Raw genomic sequence first — 22,102 nt, 5'->3', positions numbered from 1 at the left:
ACTGGCAATGTGCATAGTTCAGAGGGTAGGCTAGAGAGAGATCTGCATGTGGAATTGCACCTAGCATTAGTATGCAGGAGTAAAGATAGTCAGGTAGGATTGTCCAGGAAGAAGCTTACTGAAGGCAGAGCTTGCATCCTGGCTCTGTTGTTCAGAGTAAAGATTAAGACGTTGAGGGCTCGCCGTATATAAGCAGACTGATGACAATCTACAGGGGCCTTTTAAGTGCACTGTGCTGCCTTCCAGTGAGCTTGAGCACAACATCAGGGAGCATGGAGGATTGCAGCACAACCTGTGCTATCTTCGCACTTGATAACGAGGACATGCAGTCAAACATGGTCAGCTCTCAACCAATATGGCATCTCGATGTCTTCAGGCACTTTGCATGTGAAATATTATGCTGCTTAATTTATTGGCAATTTCATGATGCCAGTTTTGGGACTGGGAAACGATCCCAAGTACATTGCAATTTCATTCTCATTGAGTTCTTGAAGAGAGACCAGGGAAAGATACAAAGCTGATTCCTCAAATAAGAGAAAAGATAATTTATCAATTTCACTTTCTGGAGAAAAGAAGGATGAAGGGGACTGGAAAGAATCTTTAAAATTTTCATAGTTGGATAATTGGATCCAGGAAATTTTTTTTGGACTATAAAATTCAAGGACTAGGCAACACAGTTTGAAGTTAGGGGTGTTAAAAAAGGAAACTAAGTGAAATTCCTTTAAGTACAAGAGTAATGGAATTATGGAGAGTAGCAGAAGCAAAAATCATACAAATATTTAAGAAATAATTGGATGCTATAATTCTAATGGACAAAATAACATGGGCTAGGAGCATACAATTTTCTACCCTAAACTCTCTGCAGGTGCAGTCAACCTCAGAACCAGCCTCCTAATTAAGCTTGTAGATAGGTGCAACATGGCAAGATGGATCAGAGAATCATAGAAATTACAGTACAGAAGGAGACAATTTGGCCCCTTGTGCCTGTGATAGCCCTTTGAAGAACAGTTGTGCTTAATCCCACACCTCTTTTTGTCCATAACACTGTATGTTCCCCATCTTCAAATACTTGTCCAACTCTCTTTTAAAAATTCTCACCTCCTCTTTAGAACTTTTGCCAATTATGTCAAATTTCTGACTCATAGGCCCACTCGCCAGATAGAATAGTTTTTCCCTATCTACTCTATCAAAAACTCTCATCATCTTGAAAATCTCTATTAGCTCATCCCTTAAGCTTCTCTGTTCCAAGGAAAACAGTCTTAACCTTTCCAACCTCTCCGCAGAACAGAAGTCCCTCATCCCTGATAATATCCTGGTAGCCTTCCATCATACCCTGCCCTGTCTATCTTCCTTACATTGTGCCATCCACAATACTCCAGTTGAATCAGCAAGGGAGGCCTTTCCCAATAAATTACCATGGTCAGAATCTTCCATTCGGCATGCGAGGCCCGCCCCCGCATGCCGATGCGTAAAATGATGCGCGGTGACATCGGGCGTGAGGCCCGACGTCACCGCGTGCCTTTCTGATCTTCAGTTCGACAGGCGCACACCGGAGTCGGCTGCACACCCACCAAACTGTCAAAGGCCTGTTAAGGCCATTAATTAACTAATTAAAGTGATTGTCGGTGCTGCCCTTCAAACCTTAAGGTTGACAGGCAGGCAAAGAGTCCAGGCGGCCTTCACATTTTTCACTTACCCACGGGCAAGTGTTTATAAATAATATGTCTTATGAAAATTCATAAACATGCCCCAGCTCATGTGACAATATCACATGAGGGAACATGTCTGAGCAATTTTATTTTTTCCAATATTTTATTATTAATTTCCCTGAGGCAGCTCCATGCCTCAGGGAGATTTCTGCGTAGAAATAAATATTGAGAATATAAACCACAGGACATGACACAGGCAAGAGATTTGGGATTTTAAATTAATATTCCACTGAAATCAGCAGCCAGCCCATGGCAGCAGTAGGAAAAGCTAACTGGGTCTTGGTCAGAATCTTCTGCTCTTCCCCATGGCGAGTTTGGCGGCATTGGGATATTTAATCAGGTGGGAGTGAGGTAGGAAGGGACACCTCCACCTTCCTGCCTCCACCCCGATTATGTCCATGAAAGGAAAGGCCTGTGAATGGCCTTCCTACAACGCCACCATTCAAGACCCTTAGATGGCCAGTTATCATCCACTTAATGGCTTCATCCTGCCACCATTGGTGATAACCCAGCTCGGGCGGGGGGGCGCTCGCCTTGCCTGGAGCTCAACAAGTGAACTTATGCCTCTCAGTGCCTGATTAAGGGACCCGGCTTTGGGAGGTGGGGGGCCTGCTGAGAGCCACCCTCTGCCTTTGCTGCTGCCTCCTCCCCATGACCCCAACACTGCATCCCCCTGCCCGCCATCACTTACCTGTGGCCTGGGAACCAGTGCTGATCCTAGGCATTAGATGGGAGTCGTATTGGCAGCAGCTACTACCTCCCCAGCGGTGCTGCCATTCATAACGTTATTGGCCTCTGATTGGTTGGCAGCTCTTGCTAAGCGGGACTTCTGCCCCTGGGGTCCCAAATCCCAGGGAAAATCCTGCCTCTGGCCTGTCAAGTGCCTGAGTGGCACATGATGTGGCGGGTCTTCCAGCAGAGGCAATGCTGGGCTCTTGGCCTCTCCAGCCGGCATCCAAGACTCCCGTGGCCTCCATAATATTCCAGTCCTTGAATTGTATAGCTAAAGGAAATGGACGCATATCCTAGGTGCTGATAATATGTATACACAAGGCATTAGTATGACTACATCAGCAGTGCTGTGTACAAGTCTGGTCACTGCACTTAAGTGGGGATATCTAGATGTTGAAGCCAATGCAAAAAAGTGCAACCAATCTGATTCCTACCAATGTCATCTGTGGTATGAGGAGAGAATCTGGAGTCATTTACACAACAGAAGAGAAAGTTCGGGGAAATATTACTGACATATTTAAGATACTTAAAGGATTAGATACATGTAATCCGAATGATCTGTTTGAAATAGCCACCATGTCCGGAATCACAGGATGTTAATTTAGAAGAGAGGAAGTACACAGTTCAGATTTAACTACTTTATTCAGGTGGTGGTGAACATGTGCAGTGGAATGCCCAGAAAAGGAATAGAGAGATATAATGAATCATTTGAGGGAATATTGGATAGATATCTGTGGGAGTGGGACGACTGAAGAATATTAATTTTTGGGCTCAATCAGATGAACTGCAAAAAAATATTTCTTGTTCATCTGCTTTCCTATATGAACAGACCAAAGTAGACTTTGTCATGGTGATGCTTTCCTTTAACAACATTGCTCACTGAATTGTACAGTAGATTGAAATTGTAAGCAGTATTGTACTGTGGAGTAACAATTCCATGTCAGATCCTTATTTGCAAGGCATGGAATGCTTTGTTCAAAATGAGCATACTCTAATATTTTACCTCCAAATGCTACATTAGCTTTATCACAGGAACACACATATTAGCATAAAACAAACATCCAAAACGTAGATTTTATTAATAACATCCAGCATTACAATTGAAAATGACAACTATTTATATCAATTTTTGATTTGCGTATGCATCCAAGGGAAGTGCTGTAAGCTTACATTCAAAAGAAGTGATAATGAAAATGTAGTGTGCTTAAAGACATCTTGGGAGTAATTTGGACTGTGTGCGATAATGTAAAATGGATGATAGTGAATTAGCAGGCAATTTTATATCTCTCCCAATTATTGTTTCAATTGAAGGCAGCAGAACAAAAATAGGGAGAAGTTCAAAATGAGCTGCTGATTTGCAATCAGCCATTTTGCGGTATTGTATAAAGATAAAATTCCACAGTCCCCTCTCCCTCCTTCCACCCTTGATTGCAAGCAAATGCACAGATTGGTAAAAGCATTAATAGACAGAACAAAGAACCAAACATGTTAATCAAAATGAATTTGGACAGATTAAAACAAAATGTTGTACATTGATTATTTAGTTTGCTGCCTTTTCTAGCATTAGTAAACTGCAGGAAATCTCACATATTGCTGTTAGTTGTACTGTGATTTTTTTTTAACAGATTTTTTTTTGTATTAGTAATGCCTTTCTGTCAAAACATTTTCACATTTTTATCCAAAACACAGGCCAGTTATTTTCACAGGGAGTTTGTCCTACATGGTAGAAGTGCAGTACATAAAGCTGTGATTATTGCCTATTTTTGTTATCTTTTGGCACTTGATGAGAAGCCAGGTAGTGCAGGTCCAAGTGATGAATAGCTGTTTAAAATACTGGCAGTAGTTTGTTTCGCTTACGTTTCTAAAGGTGGGCAAGCTAACAATTTCATGAAATCTTTTCAGCCATGTTGATTTCTGAGAAAATAATTGGACCCATTCACAAAATCTGTGTTAATTCTTCGTTAACCAAGGATTGATGAATTGATTATTATTGATTAATTCATCAACTACACCACATCATCAAATATGGAGAGACGCAACCATCTGAATGTTATCACTTGTCTACTTACGTCATATTTGTTATCTTTTAATAGACTACATCAGTTGTTGTGATCTGTGAGTGCTCTGTGAAATTACTATCAGGAAAAATGTATAAAAGCAATCCTTCACTTAGTAGAATTTTGCACTGACTTGGAAACTGAGGTTTAACAAGTTAATTGATCCAGTTACTATTTCAATCTATTGTGCTGTGTTTTTAGTATCTGTTTATCTTGCAATAATTAATAAATTAAATGCAATGACAGTTCATTCCACATGATAATATACAACATCGGTTTGTCCTGTGGCCTTATAATATGCCTACGTTTGTGTGTGTGTAGAGATGGCTTGTTATTTTCAACACCTCATTAACTTATTTTATTGTTTGCTTTTGTCCTCGCTCTCTCTCATACTGGGATATGTTTCCATGAGCACTGTCAACCCATTTATTCACTACCCAAGAAGCCATTCATCATGTATCAGCAAGCTATTTGACATGGACAGTATTGTAAAGGTTCGTTTGGTTTCTCACTGAGATCTTGAGAATTGTATGTTTAAATATAAACCATTTATGGTTAACCCATAACTATGTACATATCCCAGGTACTGCCATTCTTGGGTGCTACCTCCATGCTGGCTTCTTCTAGACTCGACTTCACCAGTCTACTATCATGTGACACTACATCATACTGTGGGCATACTGTGCCTCAGAACCCTTGTTCTGCTGAACACCTTTATATTACAATGCCATGCTGCTATTGTTTAAAGGCATATGCAACAGACAACATTATCACCCAATCCTAATCTTGTTCTCACAGGCAGCCACATAGGGATCCCTGAGTAGCATCAAGTGTTACATTTTTCTTCTGAATCTGGACATGCTGTAGGCAATTGTACCATGCCAACTGTAGCCATGGTTGAGGCCATTTGCCTCAACATATATCAAGAATCAAACCTTGGATCATGTCCTACCTTTTTTGTGAGGACATGAAATCCTCTATTTTCCTTCAGCAAGCAGACATGATAAGCAAGTGGCTTCCTTCTGACCATGATAAAAGGGACGAATTTGCAATTTGTTCTGAGTCCTTCATTAATACTTCTCAAAGTCAGCTATTTGTAGGAATGTGAAAGGAGTCTTGGAATGACTCTTTAATTTTCAGCCTATGTAGGAGAATACTCCTACATAATTAGAGACTTCCTACAGCAACACAACTAAGATAGGCAAATGAGTAGAATTGCAGCTGTTCCACCATAGTAACATATTTTCTAATCTGTATTCTCCACCATCATGAATCCCTGACTGTGAGTAAGGAATATTCGAACAGCAGTAGGCCATTCATCCACTCAACCTATTCCGCCATTCAATCAGATCATGATTATACTTCAATGCTATTTGCTCGCCTTTGCCACATTTTCCTTAACGCACTTGTCATTTTGTCTAACAAAAATCTATCAATCTCGGTGTTGAAAATTTCAATTGACCCAGTATCCACAACCTTTTGGGGAGAGGTTTCTAGAATTCTTGGTGTGAAACAGTGCTTACTGATTTCAATCCTAGATTTAATTTTAAGATTGTGCCCCCTTGTTTTGGATTGTTCCACCAGAAGAAATAATTTCCCTGTACTTACCCTATCACATCCCTTTATCATTTTAAACATCTCAATTAAATCACTTACTAAACTCAAAGGAATACAAGACAAGTTTATGCAACCTGTCATCATAATTGAACCTTTTTAGCCCTAGTTTCATTCTGATTAACCAAAAACAAAATACTGGAAATCTGAAATTAAAAACAGAAAATGTTGGAAATACTCGGCATGTCTGGCAACACCTCTGTAGAGGGAAAAATCAGCTGAGTATTTCCAGCATTTTCTGTGTTATATCATTCTGGTTAATCTGTGTTGCAATAGCGTTGCAAAGCAATACTTCCTCTATGGCCAACTTATCCTGCCCTGAGGTTCAGCACCTGAACCTGATTGTAGTACTCCAAATGGGGGTCTAACTGAGTGGTGTGGTGGTAAGAAAAGATAAGGTAAGGTCATTGTACTAGTAATCCAGAGGCCCAGGTTCAAATCCCACTGTAGCAGCTAATGGAATTTGAGTTCAATTAATAAAATCTGGAATTGAAACTAATTGCAGTGATAGTGACCATGAAACCATCATCAATTTTTGTAAAAACCCATCTGGTTCACTAATGTCCTATAGGGAAGGAAATCTGGCCTACATATGACTTCAGACCCACAGCAATATAAACTCTTAACTTCTCCAAAGGGCAATGTGGGATGGGCAACAAATGCTGGCCTTGCTGGCGAGCCCACATCCCAGAATGAATAAAAATAGCCCAAAACAATACTTTCCTTGCTTATTTTTTCAATATCCTTGAAATAAAGGCCAACATACCATTAGCCTTTTTGCAACATTTTGTATCTGTGAATTTGCTTTTTGTATTTGTGAACATGGACATCTAAACCCTTTTCCTTCTCCTCAACTCCTAGCTTCTTAATATTAAGAAAATATTTAGCTTTTTCTTTCTCAGATTCACTTCCCCACTTTGACTGTCTGCCAGTGATTTGCCAACTCATTTAGTCAGTTAATGTCTCTTTGCAAGTTCCTGCTCCATTCTACACAACTTGTACTTCCTAACTGAGTGTCATCTATAAAGTTAGATATACAACTCCCTGTTCCTTCAGGCAAGTCATAAATATATAAGGTGAAAAGCTAAGGATTCTGCTTTATTTCCTGGGGAACATCAGTTGTCACGTTCCTCTAATATGGGGGGAATTTTATTCCTAAATGGCCCGTGGGGCAGGCTTGATGCACTACCTGGTTTTTCTCTGACCATTATTTTCATATATTCCATCAGACAATGCTGCCTTTATTCCTACTCTCTGTGCCCTATTTTCCAACCTATGTCACAATTTTACCTCCAATTTCATGTGCATTAATTTCTGAACAAGGTGATTTGCTAATGATCTCTTGGGCAGAACCTTATCAAATGCCTCCTAAACGTCCATATAGACAACACCTGCACCCCAATTCATCATTTAATTGGCTTCCTCAAAATATTCAACTAGGCTGGTCAGGCATGACCACCCTTCACAAATTATTGGTGACTGTCTATGATCAGCTGATATTTATCCAAGTGCTCAGTCACTTTGATAACAGATAACAGTAATGCAACCATAAATGCTGTTGAACAAATAAGTATACAGCAATTTGGTTTCTCAATCCCTCCCTCCCTGCTAAAATAATTGAGTGACATTTGCAATTTTCTTATCCAAAGGTACAACTACTGAACTTAGAGAGCTTGAAAGATAGTCACTAACACATCTACAATCTCTTCACATCATGTCCTGGAGCCGTATTTATCTCAAAACATATTACCACTACCGTCTTTTTATTTATTTTAGGGTCCCTTGATATTTTGTTCTCTTTCTCCACTGTAAAAACAAATACAATGTATTAAGTTAACAAGTCTAGCATTTCCTTATTATCAATTATTGTCTTGACTGAACCTGTCTTTAATGGGACCATATTCTCCTTTACCACTCTTTCCCTTAATATATTTATTAAACTTTTGTTGTTAGCTTTGAAATTCCTTGGAAGTTTTTTTTTTAATATTCCTTTTTGCACCTCTTTTACTTTATTTGTACTCCTTTGTTGCTTAAATCTTCCAGGACCCTGGAATTCCACTTTACTTTCACTCTGATGTCTTCCCTGGCTACTGGGTAGTTCTGTCACCTGTCAGAAGATTGTAGGTTCAAGGAACTTGAGCACAAATTCTAGGCTGATCCTCCAGTGCAGTACTGAAGGAGTGCTAGACAGTTGGAGGTTCTGACTTTAGGATGAGACATTAAACTGAGGCCCCATCTGCCTTGTTAAGTATAAGAAAAAAAACTCATTGCACTTCCTCAAAGGACAGCAGCGGAGTTCTCCCTTGTGTCCTGACCAAGTTTTATCCCTTTCCACAATTTGTAAAAACAGATTATCTAGCTTTGATCACATTGTTGTGGGACCTTGCTGAATGCAAATTGGCTGCCATGCTGCCTGTTACAACAGCAACTACACTTCAAAAGTGCTTAATTGACCGTAAAGTGTTTTTGGACATAATGAAAAGTACTTTATAAATGCAAGTCTATTTTGCTTTCACCTCTTTTATCCATTTTGTCCATTTGTGCTGTAGTCATTCTGTGATTCTATGATTCATCTTAACTTGTTGGCAATATCTGCTTGACCACACGAGTGGAGCCTTTGCCTTTTAGGAGTATGCAGTAGTTCTGTATCATACAAAACACCTCTGAGTATTTCCTACCGTGTGTCTTTATAGACTTGACCATTAGCAGCTCAGCCAGTTTACTGTGACTAATTTATTCCCTTGAACTTTGCCTTATTTAAATTTGAAACCTTGGTTTGTGACTCATATTTCTCCCTCAAACCTATCGTAAAGCACAATCATATTGTGGTCACTATCTGAATCCATTACCATTAAATTGCTGAAAAAAGAGACATCTATGCTTTACACCTTGCACTCATCAGGATAGCTCGCCATAAATTAACCCAGTCAAAGTCCACTTGCCAACCAATCAGCACTCTCTTTTCAGACAGTATAAACTGTTGTTCCCCCATTACAGTTTGGTAATTTCTTATGAGCTATCCTGATGAATGCAAGACAAAAAGCACATTAGGTGGAAATTTCAACTCTTCGTCCCTCATGAAAGGAAAACAATCACACTCACCTTCATAAAAGCATAGAATTGTAGAATTATAGAGGTGGTGGCACTGTGGTATTATTACTGGATAAGTATTCCAGAAACCCAGAGTAATGACCTGGGGATCTGGGTTCAAAACCCACCATAACATAAAAATCTGGAATTAAAAGTCTGACGATGACCACAAAACCATTGCCAACTGTTGTAAAAACCCATCTGGTTCACTAGTGCCCTTTAGGGAAAGAAATCTGCCATCCTTTCTTGGTCTGGCCTACATGTGACTCCAAACACACAGCAATGTGATTGATTCTTAAATGCTCCTTCAACAAGGGCAATTGGGGATGGGCAATAAATGCTGTCCTAACCAGCAATGCCTATGTCCCATGAACAAACTAAAAAAAAATTAGGTGGCAATTTGGCCCTCATGTCCCTTTGCAAGAACAACTCCTCAAATCTCACTTGCCCCGCTTTTTCCCCATAACCATGCATTTTTTTTTCTTTTCAGATTGTTTCCAATTTCCTTTTAAAGGCGTTGATTAAATCTGTCTTCACTCTCAGGTAGTGCATTCCAAATCCTAATCACTCGCTGCCTGAGAAAATTTCCTCTCGTTGCCATTGCTTCTTTTGCCAACCACCTTAAATTGGTGTTCCCTGATTCCTCCGTCAACAACAATAGTTTCCCACTATCTACTCTGGCCTGATCTCTCATTATTTTGAACACTTCTTTCAAATCTCCTCTTAATCGTCTCTTCCCCAAGGAGGAAAGTCCCAGCTTCTCCAATCTATCCATCTAACTGAAGTTCCTCATCCCTGAAATTACTCTTGCAAATCTTTTCTACACCCTAATGCCTTCATATCCTTCCTAAAGTGTGGTGCCCAGAACTGAACACAATACTCCAGCTGAGGGTTTGTACTGTTGCATCAAAGCGTCTTTGCTTTTGTACTCAATGCCCCTATTTATATAGCCCAGGATCCCTTTTTCTTAATTAGCCTCTTTCTCAACTTGCCCTGCCACCTTCAATGCACATTTAACCCCAGGTCTCTCTGCTCCTGCACCTCCTTTAGAATTGTACCCCTTATTTTATATTGTTTCTCCTCATTCTTCCTCCCAAAGTGAATTACTTCATACTTCCCTGCATTAAATTTCATTTGCCGCTTGTGTGCCCATTCCACCAGCCAGTCTATGTTCTTTTGAAGAGCAATACTATCCTCCTCACAGTTCACAATAGTTCCAAGTTTTGCGTCATCCACAAATTTCGAAATTGTGTCCTGAGGACTGAGTCACTAATATATATCAAAAAAAGCAGGGGTCCAAACACTGACCCCAGGGGAGCCCCACTATATACCTTTTATCCAGTCCAAAAAACAATTGTTCACCTTACTCTGTTTCCTGACTCTCAGGCAATTTCTTATTCATTTTGCTACTGTCTATTTTATTCCATGAACTCCAACTTTTTTGACAAACATCCTGTTGTCCTCTTACGTCCATGCCTGACAGTCACCCTCCATAAATGTTGTCCTACCCTTTTCTCCAAACAAGTAATTTCTAATACTCTCAAACCTACTTTCTCCCCTTGCAGGAGAAAAGAGCACACAACCTTGAGGAGAGGCAGAGATCCAGGGTCAAGGGGTGGGAGGTGATGGCCAACTATGATAGGCACCTTGATGCCCACCTGGCCCACTGGGAAGAGGTTGTTCTAGGCAGCTGCAGATGTCAGCAGTGACCTGCTACAACAGCCTGAATCTCCTAAGGCACTGCTGCTCAAATATGTCAGCGAGTTAATTGTGTATTGGGGTTCTTGCCTCCTTTAAACCGGATCTGCGTTCAACTACTCTGTCCTATGTAGCAACATGTGGCTGAGGAGCAGGAAGCTGGCATTGCTGTTGGTGTTGCTCCTGCCGCACCTGTTAGTGTTGATTTAGGTGTTGCTGCTCCTCTTGTTCTTCATCAGAGATACAAGGCAGAACTGCATAAGCCGCTCCCATGCTGCAGTGAAGGTTCATAGCATTGGAAGTTTTTTTTATATTCATTCACAGGATGTGGGCTTTGCTGGCTGGGCTAGCATTTATTGCCCATCCCTAGTTGCCTTTGAGAAAGTGGTGATGAGCTACCTTCTTGAACCGCTGCAGTCCATGTGGTGTAGGTACACCCACAGTCCTCTTAGGGAGGGATTTCCAGGATTTTGACCCAGCTACAGTGAAGGAACAGCAATATATTTCCAAGTCAGGATGGTAAGTGACTTGGAGGGGGACTTGCAGGTGGCGCTGTTCCTTTGTGTCTGGTGTCCGTCCTTCTAGATGATAGTGGTCATGGGTTTGGAAAGTGCTGTCGAAGGAGCCTTGGTGAATTCCTGCAGTGCATCGTGTAGATGGTACACACTGCTGCTACTGTACATTGGTGGTGGCGGGAGTGAATGTTTGTAATGTGGTGCCAATCAAGCAGGCTGTTTAATCCTGGATGGTGTCAAGCTTCTTGAGTGCAGCTGAAGGTGAGTGAAGTGCAAGACAGTTGAACAGACTTCCAAGTTAGAAATCACCTATCAAGCTGTAAGGGCACATTCAGAAGTGCTGTGAGCACCAGACTCTCACCTAGGCAGGGATGCAACTCTTCAGTTTCTCTGTTCAAAGGCTTCCCAACCTGTCAGTTTCACTGAAGTGGCACTCTTTTGTGCACTCACTTGGCAAGTTCCTGACATCTGCGAAAATTGGTGTTGAAGCCATAATGCTTGGTTAATACAGGAGTTAATCACATATTTATTTGCTCAAAAAGGGGACATGCTGTGGAAACTTCTTGCTTTGCATTCATGAGGACAGATTTGCAAGAATACCAAATCTCAAAGAGACAATTTATACTGCATGAGAAAAGGGTGCTGATTAGTTGGCAAGCGGATTCTGATTGGTCGAAGTGTTGCTATAAAGAATGCACCAGAGGATAGTTATCTCCTAAGCTTCTGTTTAAATTCAAAAAAATGTAAATTGACTCTGATTGGTCAAGGTGTTAAATCTTTTCCCATTGTCCTATCTACCCTTTCCAAGGACCTGGCTTGAAAATGCTTCCTATACACAGAGCAATATGTTAAATCTAAAGTGACTCAAATTATACATATTCAAAGGTTATTGTTCAAATAAACAAATTTTGCCCAAAAATACTTTCAGATTCTGTTAACCTGTGCTGTTAACATCAGTGACTAGGCCACCCTGAAGTTCTTTTTATAAATATTAGACGTTTGCTCAAATATTCTGGTTGCTATTTGAATGATAGAGAAAACGATTTCTATTGGTGTAGTATGTAAAGTATGTGCCAACTGCGTCAATTTTTTTTTTTAAACTTTGAAAACCTTGTTCTTTTGACAGTAAGGGTTTTCCGGCCCCATGGTGGGCCCATCTGTCTACATGATCCTTCATAGTGAAGTAGGAAGGAGAGACAGCCTGGCTGATCCTATTTTAAGCTTATTAACATCAGCCTATAACATTTAATTTACACGAAGGAGAATAAAAAGAACTGCCTTTTTAAACATCAGAGTTTAAAATTTAGACTTCAGAAGGAAAATAGTTTGTCAAGGGGAAATTATTAAGGGAAGGCATTTCCTTCAAGGAGGGAGAAGAAAGAGAAAATTAATAAACCCAGGTGCACCCATGCATTTCTAAATACTCAGATACAGAGTAACATTAGTAGGATGCAGCAGTTAGGACAACATTTGATTAATGAGGTTCTAAAGAAAGAGAAACATAAATAGAAAAGGCAAAAATTAACAACAAAATTCATACGATTCATTTTAAATTTAGAGAGGTTGAATTTCAAAATCTTTTAAATGCAAATACAAACACTAAATTTGAGGAAATCCAAAAGCTCTGGATTGGGTGATTAAAACTAATATCTGACAGTAGACAGATAGAAGAAAATGAATGGTGATCATCAACAGCTGATACCTAACATAGTTCAGTACATAAATCGTAGGCAGGCTGAGGTGTCAAACTATACTAGAAACTTGAAGATAGGTGCCTCATACATTAGATGCATCATATACAAGAAAATTGTTTCATTCCTACAACACAAAGCAGTTAGGCTGTTCAAGAGCCAAGACAAGTTCATGAATAATTGTTTCTAGATATAAGAGCACAATAGGGATGAGAATCAGTTGGTAGCACTTTAGTCTCAAGGTCAAAAGGTCATGGATTAGAATCTCACTCTAGGACTTGAGCTCACAGTCTGTTACTCCAATGTGGTGCAGAAGCAGCACTGCGCTGTTGGAAATGCAATTATTTACATGAGATGCTAAACCAAGGCTTGTCTGTCTGTATAGGTAGACATTAACGATCCTGCGCCATTATTCATAGAAAAGCAAGGCGTTATTTCAATGTCCTCCTAAACATCCCTCCCACAACCAAAATCACCAAAAATATATTAACTATCTATCCACCCAAATGCTTTTCGTGAGATCTTGCTGCATGCAAACTGGTTGTTACAGTTGCCTACGTAAGAACAGTTGCTGCCATTCAATGTAATTCATTGTAAGCAAATACTTTGAGATGTTTCTAAGAGATGTAATAAGGCATTATATAAATGCTGGTTATTTTTATTTTCCTTTGAAACAGTAAAGCCAAGCCGGCCAGTGTCCACTAAACCACAATCTGATCCAACCAATGACAACACAATAACAAAGCTATTAACATAAGATTTTTTAAAAATCAGCTACAGCTATCTAATCCATTTAAGTGAAGAGATTTTGTAGAATAATTAAGTTGGTCATTTTAGAAGCATACAAAGTCTGGTTACAGAGTAACCTGGCTGAATTCAACAAGACCATCTAGCCTCAATTTTAGTCCTCCCAGTTACAACCACTTGCCTAATACTCAATAATGGATCAGTCTGCCAAATACCTCAGCAGGCAATATTATAGAGCATTACATTTCATAGGAACAAATTCATACACTGGATGACTCAAGAAATATTTTTTCAAGTTATTTGATCCTTTAAAGATCACCACACAAACCATTCCCAAATTGTGATGATAGGCAAGTGACCTGCTCCCCATGTTGCTCTGTAATCACCCACCATCAGATGCATCTCTTAGCAGGCATTCTTACCCTCCTTTTCCCAGTAAGGAAGCCAGGACAATTTCACAACTCAAAGAAGTTGAACATTTCTATACATTTCCAAGCAAAACCACATACTGTAGTCACCAGGCTAAACAGAGGCTTGATTATAAATAGTCTGAGGATTTATTTAGTAGTTCTACACATTTTAAAAAGGTCAATACTCAGGTGTGTTATAATCTGATTTGAGAAATCAGCAGACCATGGGCTAGATTTTATGTTCCCAAACCAAGAATGCTGCTCCCACCTTGCCCTCCCGCCACCAGTGAAAATTTTAGTGTGATGACATTGGGTCAGCAACCCGATGTCATCACGCCAGTCTCCAATAAAATGGAAGGCGTGCAGTCACTGAAATCGGCGGCCCATCTGCCATTTTGAAATAATTAATTAACAAGCTATTAAGCTTATTAACCCAATTGTCTGCAATTTTTCATTGCCACAGCATTTTGGGAGTCTTTTGCATTAGCTAAAACAAGGTGGCACAAGGGCAGTAGAAAAGACCTGCCATGGACAACAGTTGAATGTACCAGCAGATTCTGCTGGGGAAGGTGACAGCATCTGAATGTTTCAAATGGCATTTTTAATGTTTTTTTGCACCTTCAATGAATAATAAAGATTGATTCCGAGAGCAGAGGCCTTTAAAATTCTAGCTGTGATCATGGCAGTACCCCTCTGCCGCATGATGTTCCAGCCTACAGCAATAATTGGGTGCGGAGCCTACCTTTGCACTGTAGTTTTTCAGAACACACAAGTTATGTATTCACACCAAGGTGTGATTCATGTTCCTTTGTGAATATAGTGGCAACAAAAATTCATCAGTTATTTTATATAGTAACTCAAAGTCACAAGAGCAGACTATATTGAGGCATCTAATAATATTTGCAAGGTTGGAAGGGAACAAGGGGAAGGGTTTGTGGTAGGGAAGCAAGCTATTGCATCTATAATGGGCCTCCTTCCTGCTGGGGAGCAGGGGAGGGAGAAAGCAGATCCCCCCATTTCCTTTCCGCCTCCCTTACCCCACTTGGAAATATAAAATCCAGCCCCATATTGTTTACTTGTTTTCTGACATCATTTAGTTATTAACATTTATTTCATTGTGATAAACACTAATGTTGTTGTTCCCCTGTATTAACCATGAAAGGACAGCATTATCTTGCTCATACCTTTGCCCTTGAAGATTTTTATTCCAAGGTGCTTCGCAATGCATTCTCCTGCTATTTTAGGGCGGTCCTATGCTTTTCTTGTTGCTATGTACATGTGTATGTTTTTTTTAAAGTTAATGGCCCAGAATATAGATGACACAGTCCTCATTTTTGATTCACAAAATGGGCTTTTAAGTATCCAATATGATGGGTGAGCTGCTTGCACTCGTTATTTACTTGAATATATATAAGAACTGTAGCTCCGACGATGTTGACGGCTCTAACTGCCTTCCCCCCATCCTGGTCATCCCCTCATCTCAATCACCACACCCACCCATCCCCCGCACCCATCAATTTCTTCCCCTTCCAGGGCTAGTGAGGGCTATTGCAAACATTGGAATGGCCCAAAATTGAAATCCTCTATGCCAGCGAGCTGCCGGGGGACCCCAGCAAGTGTCTGCAGCTTGTCTGGATCATGTGACTTGAGGCCTGAAAATAAATATTGGGTGGGCCTTGGCCCTATCTGTTCAGACACAGGGATCAGAGAAAAGTATCGAAACAGGAAAAGAGACAAATTTGACAAACCAGGTGATCAGCAGGTATATTTCCTGCAAATAAATAAGAACCATTTTAAGTAGTTGTGCTGGAGACTACAGTACAAGTATATTATTAATATTATCCATTTTTTGTTTTCCTCTGCATAAGCTGGTCTCTGTCACAAGCACTCTTTACAAATAATGAATACGTCTCAGAGAGATTTAATATAAAAATTGGAGATCATTTGACTATCACTTTGTCTATACAGAGTTAAAGCAATGACTGTACAGAAGATTCTGGAAAGAACAATCAAATATAACCAAGTTATATACACTCTTACACTTTAATCTGCCCCCATTTGTGAGAACATTTCTGGTGGTCATTTACTCCATTGTATTTTATCTCCACATTCTGAGTTTTGTACTCACTCACATGTGGAAAATAAGACCACTGGGATTTAGTGATTCAAAAAAACATTGGCAGATTGAAAATTCAAAAGGATACATCATGAAGGCATTAAAATGATGGAGAATGGCAGTCTTCTCTCCCTTTCAAAAAATAGCTTCAAAGGAATAAATGCTATACTCATTTATCAGCTTCCTATACATTAATTTTGAATGGTTCCTCCGTGATGAGAATGCAAGCTGGTCTGGTTATGTAATCATTCCCTGATCACAGTTATATAACCAACTTACATATCAGTCCCCTTTCTTCTGCTGTAGATCACAATCATCCAATGATTCAACAGAATCTGATCCCAGAATGGATTGGCTTTAGGCACAATCACAGTGTAGCTTTTCACTGCTGTAGTTTATGTTGATGACAATTAATGATCATGTCCTAACAAAAGGTAGCAACATACCATCTATTGTTTTTCATTAAAAAAATTGTATATGATTCGGATAAAGCTCTTAAGGTCACTGTTTCACAAATATATTTTATATTCCCCCACGATCACCATTTTTGTTCACGTTAGCTGTTCCATTTAAAGCCTAATGTGTCACATAATCACTTTCCTAAGTAGCATTTGTGAGCTATAAATTTTATGTGTTGCATCTGTGCTTCTTAAAGTTTTGCATTACTTAACATTTCTAGGCACGATTGTTACATCTTGGGGAGACTCTTCTTGCCAAGTGATAAAAGTTCTGTTGCACAGTGTAAATAGTATGAGTGCAAGCAGAATCTCGACCCATTGTGCTTAACCATACAAATATTTGTGGTTCTGGACTGATGTAACATGCACATTTTAATTTTGCCAGAGTAATTTTTCTGAGGCTATTTTTTTTGCATTTCCCTTGGTTGCTGAGCCTTTTGCACTTGTCCCAGTGATGACTTTGTTACTGGGTCGAGGAATTGAAGTCTTGGCAACAGGGATTTTGGTTCTTGCTGGCTCGCATCCTACCAACTGTTGATTCATCTGAGGCCAATGAGTATGGTTTGCTTCACCCTGACGTACAGTTAATGTGGCCTTGTGCCTAGGGATGGCAGATACATTCTTGTCCTTGGAGATTGTAGCAATGTTGGATGCAGACATGAGAGATCTTGGAGACCGCATTTTAGATTCAGATAAAGAGGACATTTCTTCATCTGAAACAATACTTGTCAGACTTTCATCTGGATCTGCAAACAGATCATACAGAGCATCCCCACTGTAACTGTCTCTAGGAATACTTGCCCTGGTAGCAAGGGTTTTCCCACTTTCATCATCAGGTCCAGGGGTTGTGGAGTCCCAGTATCCCTCATCACTATTTGGGACACATTCTTGTTGATCGCACTTAGTGGTTGTTGGGTCTTCATTATCATTTTTACTTATGGAAATATCATTCAGAGTAAGCTGTTTGACTAACGTAACATCTGCTGCTTCATCAAGGCAAGTTGTAATACCTGAAGCCATCCATGATGTTTGGTCAGTTATAACCTGTCTTTGTTTGTCTTTAAGAGGCTCAGCAGTTGACGGTGGTGTGTCCCAAAATTCTTTCAGATATTCATCGTCAACTTCATCTGGGCTTGCCATCTCCTCTCCTCCACCTTGATAACTTAGAATATTTGAGCCTTTTTTTGCACCACCCTTTCCCTTTTCTGCAGGAGCTCCTCTTTCACAGACATTTCCTTCATCATCCTGGTCAGCAATAATGTCCCCACATCCCGTAAACGAATCAAAACTCTTTAAAGATGTAACATCAGAAAACATTAAGCAAATTCGATCAATTGATTGTTCTGAGGGTGGATCATTATTGGGTGCACTGGGTGTTGCAGTTTCAGGAGTGTGGCGAGATTCGGATCCAGTTACAGGAACACTTTCTTCTTGGACATCCTGCCCCACATTAGTTAATCCTTCACCCTGTTTGTCCTCAAGCTGTTCTAATGCCTTGACATTAGAATCTTGGTCCAATAACTGGTGGTCAATGGCAGCTTTCTCCAAATCCTTACATAATTCTGAAAGGCACTTCCCACTATTGGCTTGTTTTGGTTCCTCAATGCAGGTGCCCTCATTAACATTCTGCATTTCAGAGGATAACTTGCTTTGCATTTCCACTGCAACACTTTCAGGTTCAGAACAAGATTTCTGTGTCTCTTCTTTCACACATTCCAAGCTGGCAGTCAAAGAGCTAGGCAATGTAATAGTGCCATGAATTTCCAGGTACTCAGCTTTTTCTTCTTTACTGATTTTATCCTTTTTATGCCATCTCATGCTGCTGAACAACCCTTTCAGTCCTTTCTTTTGTCTGTTGCAACTCTTATCTTTCACCTGGTCAGAGTTTGAATGCACTGATTCTCCCTTGCCATTTTCTAATCTACTATTCCTTTTTAGTAAAGAAAAAAAACTGTGAGACTTAGCAATAGGTCCACAACCACCAGCAGCAAAGCTCATACTGCTGACTATTTTTGAACTGGAATCATTGTCCAGTTGATAATTACTCAAAGATTCTTCCTTGTTGCTCACTTCCAGTCCCATATCAGCAATTCCATCATGCGTTTTGCTTCTAACAAGCCCCATTTTCAAGGAGCTTTTCCTATCCCCTTTGTTTTTCACACTAAAAATACTAGGCATGGTGCCCCCTGACTTTTTCCTCCCAAATAATTTAAATGCTGTCTTACTTATCTTGCCAGATTGTTGTTCAGAAGCCGAAATATCATTATAATCACAATGCAAGTCCATGTCTGCCACGATCTTGTTCCTGTCTTCTTTCTGCAGACCACTGCAGCTGCCTGATGCTGACTTTCCCTCTAGCAGCCTCAGTGCTGCTCAGATTCAACTCCATGGCAACCAAGAGGATAAGCAGCTTTCGTCATCTATGGACTAGAGCCAGTCCACTGTCAGCGACAGTAAATTAACCTGAATTTCAGTAAAGCACTGGAAATAATTAGCATTCTGAAAAATTTATGCATTAAAATAAAGTTTCTATTTTTGTTAATGTAGAAAATGGTATTTACTTTTAATTAATAGAAATGATGATTTCCACAAATAGACATATTTTAGTATATACACAGTAATACTTCGGTATAGATTCTGAATGCTAAATATATGCATAAAGTGATTTACATAGGGTGAATTGCAGTTTATTGGGTTGTTTTCCCTATGTAGTGTGTTTCAACTTTAGGGGAATTGTCAGTGTAAAGAGTTGTAAGTCCTCACAGAGAGAAAGAGGGGAAAAGGGGGGTTTACTTCCTGAATCCCTTTCACTCCTAATGACTTGTTAGTTGGTAGAACTGCCAGAGTTTTGGGAACAGATTGCCTGCTTTCCCTGTTAGTCAGAAACTAGTGTAGGAAAAGACAGAACTGAAGAGAAAAAAAATATAATGACAAATAGAAACAATCTATCCTGCATGGATTATTAAAATCTTAGAAAATATGGAGCTGCAATAATTCCAATGTGTCTCTTAGTGTCAGTTATGGCTCAGCTGGTAGCACTCTCAATTCTTAGTTAGAAGGTTCCTGTTTCAAGTCCCACTCCAGGGCTTGACCATATAAATCAAGGCTAACACACCAGTGCCCTACTGAGGAAGTACTGCATCGTTCGAGATGCTGTGATTTGGATGAAATTTTAAATCAAGGGTCTATCTACCTGCTTTGGTGACTGTAAAAGATCCCCTGGCACTATTTAATTAGATTGTTTTTTTGATCCACAAGTTGGTGGGGATGAGGTTGTGTTCAAGGGTCATGGGAGGCAGGCAAGGAAATGCAGTTGTGACCAATGATCAGATCAGCCATGATCTTACTGAATGGCGGAGCAAGCTCAAGGAGCCAAATGGCTTATTCTTGCTTCTATTTCTTATGTTCTTATTTTCTATTCCAAAGAAGAGCAGGGGAGTTATCCCTCAATCAACATCACAAAAATGGATTATCTTGTCATTGTCACTTTGTTGTGTGCAAATTAGCTGCTGTTTTCTACATTACAATAGTGACTACACTGCAAAAGTACTTGATTTGCTGTAAAGTGCTTTGAGATGTCCAGTGGTCATGAAAGGTGCCATATAAATGCAGGTGTTTTTAAAATTAATTTTATATTAATATAATTTTAGAAGAACAATACACTTCTAACTTTGGATATTGTGATGGAGCAATTAAAAACATAGAATGTAGCCTGAAGAATTAAATATAAATCTCCACAGATTATTGTCTGCTGGTCAAATCTTATGTTAACTGTTACGAGCAATTGTGGTTAACACAACACAAAACAAATTATAGATGCATTGGTGAAGGTTCAGGGAAGAGCAATAAGACTGATTTCCAAACATAAAAAATGATGAGTTTGGAAGAAAGATTTGAGAAGCTAAAGCTATAACGAGTAAAAAAAGTTGTTAAGCTGAAACTCATCACAATATATAACATAGTTAGAAGTGAAAAAAGGTAAATCCAGGATGTTATTTTCAGTTAAGTTGGGAAGGTAGGACTAGAAGACATAATTAGGAATTAGTGACGGTAAATTTAAAACTAATATTGTGGAAATTTTTAATTAAAGGATAATAACTGTTTAGAATTATTTGCCAAGAGACAAAAATATGAAAGACACTCACAAAATAGTCAGTTGCTACAATAAGAGAACTGTAGTATTTAGGGATGCACTTCAAAGGAATGAGTGGTCTTATTCTGTCCTTGCCATTTCATAAGTTATTATGCTTTTAATTAACACTAATGTATTAATCTTCCATGTCATTGTTTATTACATAGCCAAATTGGTCCTGGTATTATAGGCCACTGCTCTAAACAGGCACAGTTTTTTTTTAAATTGCTATATGAAGTGATTCATTTTAGTAGGAAGAATAAGGAGAGGCAATATAAGCTAAATGGTGCAACTTGAAAGTGGATACAGGAACAGTGAGACCTGGGGTGAGATACACAGGTCCTTTATCGTGGTAGGGCAAGTTGAGAAGATTGTTAAAAGGATGTTTGAGATCTCGGCTTTATAAATGGAGGCATAGAGCATAAAAGCAAAGTAGTTTTGCTAAACATTTATAAAACATTAGTTAGGCCCAATCTGGAGCATTTTGGTCAATTCTGGGCACCACAATTTAAGGAGGATATGAAGGCCTTGCAGAGAGTGCAGAGGAGAATTACCAGAATGGTGCCAGGAATGACAATCTTCAGTTACATGAAGAATCTAGAGAAATTGTTCTCCTTAGAGCAGAGGAGGTTAAGGTGAGATTTGAAAGTGTTCAAAATCATGAAGGGTTTTGATAGAGTAAATAAGGAGAAACTGTTTGCACTGACAGAGGGTACCAGAAGAGACAGATTTAATGTGATTTGGCGAAAAAAAAGGCAACATGATGATAAAGAATTTACATGGTGAATTGTTGTGGTCTGGAATGCACTGCCCTGAAAGAATGCTGGATGCAGACTCAATAATAACTTTTACAAGGATAAATACTGAAGGGGAAAACTGTGCATGGCCAAGGGAAAAGACCAGCAAAGTGGAATTAATTGATGCCTCTTTCAAAGAACCAATACAGACACAATGGGTCAAGTAGCTTCCTTTTGTGGTGTATCATTCTATGATTTATAAATTGCTCAGGTCAATCAGAAGCCAGTTGCAACTGCTTGTAAATTCCCATCAGAATAAAAGTCGGATGGGTTCCAAATAAGGTGAGTTCCACTCCACTAGTTTACCACCCAAGTAGTGAAAAATGATCCAAATGA

At 39.6% G+C, this 22,102-nt stretch overlaps 1 protein-coding gene across 1 annotated transcript; it reads right to left on the bottom strand.

The window, feature by feature from the left end:
- Positions 1–16,168: 16,168 nt before the first annotated feature.
- On the bottom strand, positions 16,169–19,169 carry amer2 (APC membrane recruitment protein 2). The gene has a single exon (XM_041199450.1). It carries the CDS (start codon positions 19,121–19,123, stop codon positions 17,210–17,212), a length of 1,914 nt encoding a protein of 637 aa, XP_041055384.1. The 5' UTR covers positions 19,124–19,169; the 3' UTR covers positions 16,169–17,209.
- Between the last annotated feature and the right edge of the window lie 2,933 nt (positions 19,170–22,102).

The sequence above is a fragment of the Carcharodon carcharias genome, chromosome 11 (assembly GCF_017639515.1).
Source record: "Carcharodon carcharias isolate sCarCar2 chromosome 11, sCarCar2.pri, whole genome shotgun sequence".
NCBI lineage: Eukaryota > Metazoa > Chordata > Chondrichthyes > Lamniformes > Lamnidae > Carcharodon > Carcharodon carcharias.
The sequence above is the reverse complement of the archived record's forward strand: the minus strand, read 5'-3'. Positions and strand labels throughout refer to the sequence as shown.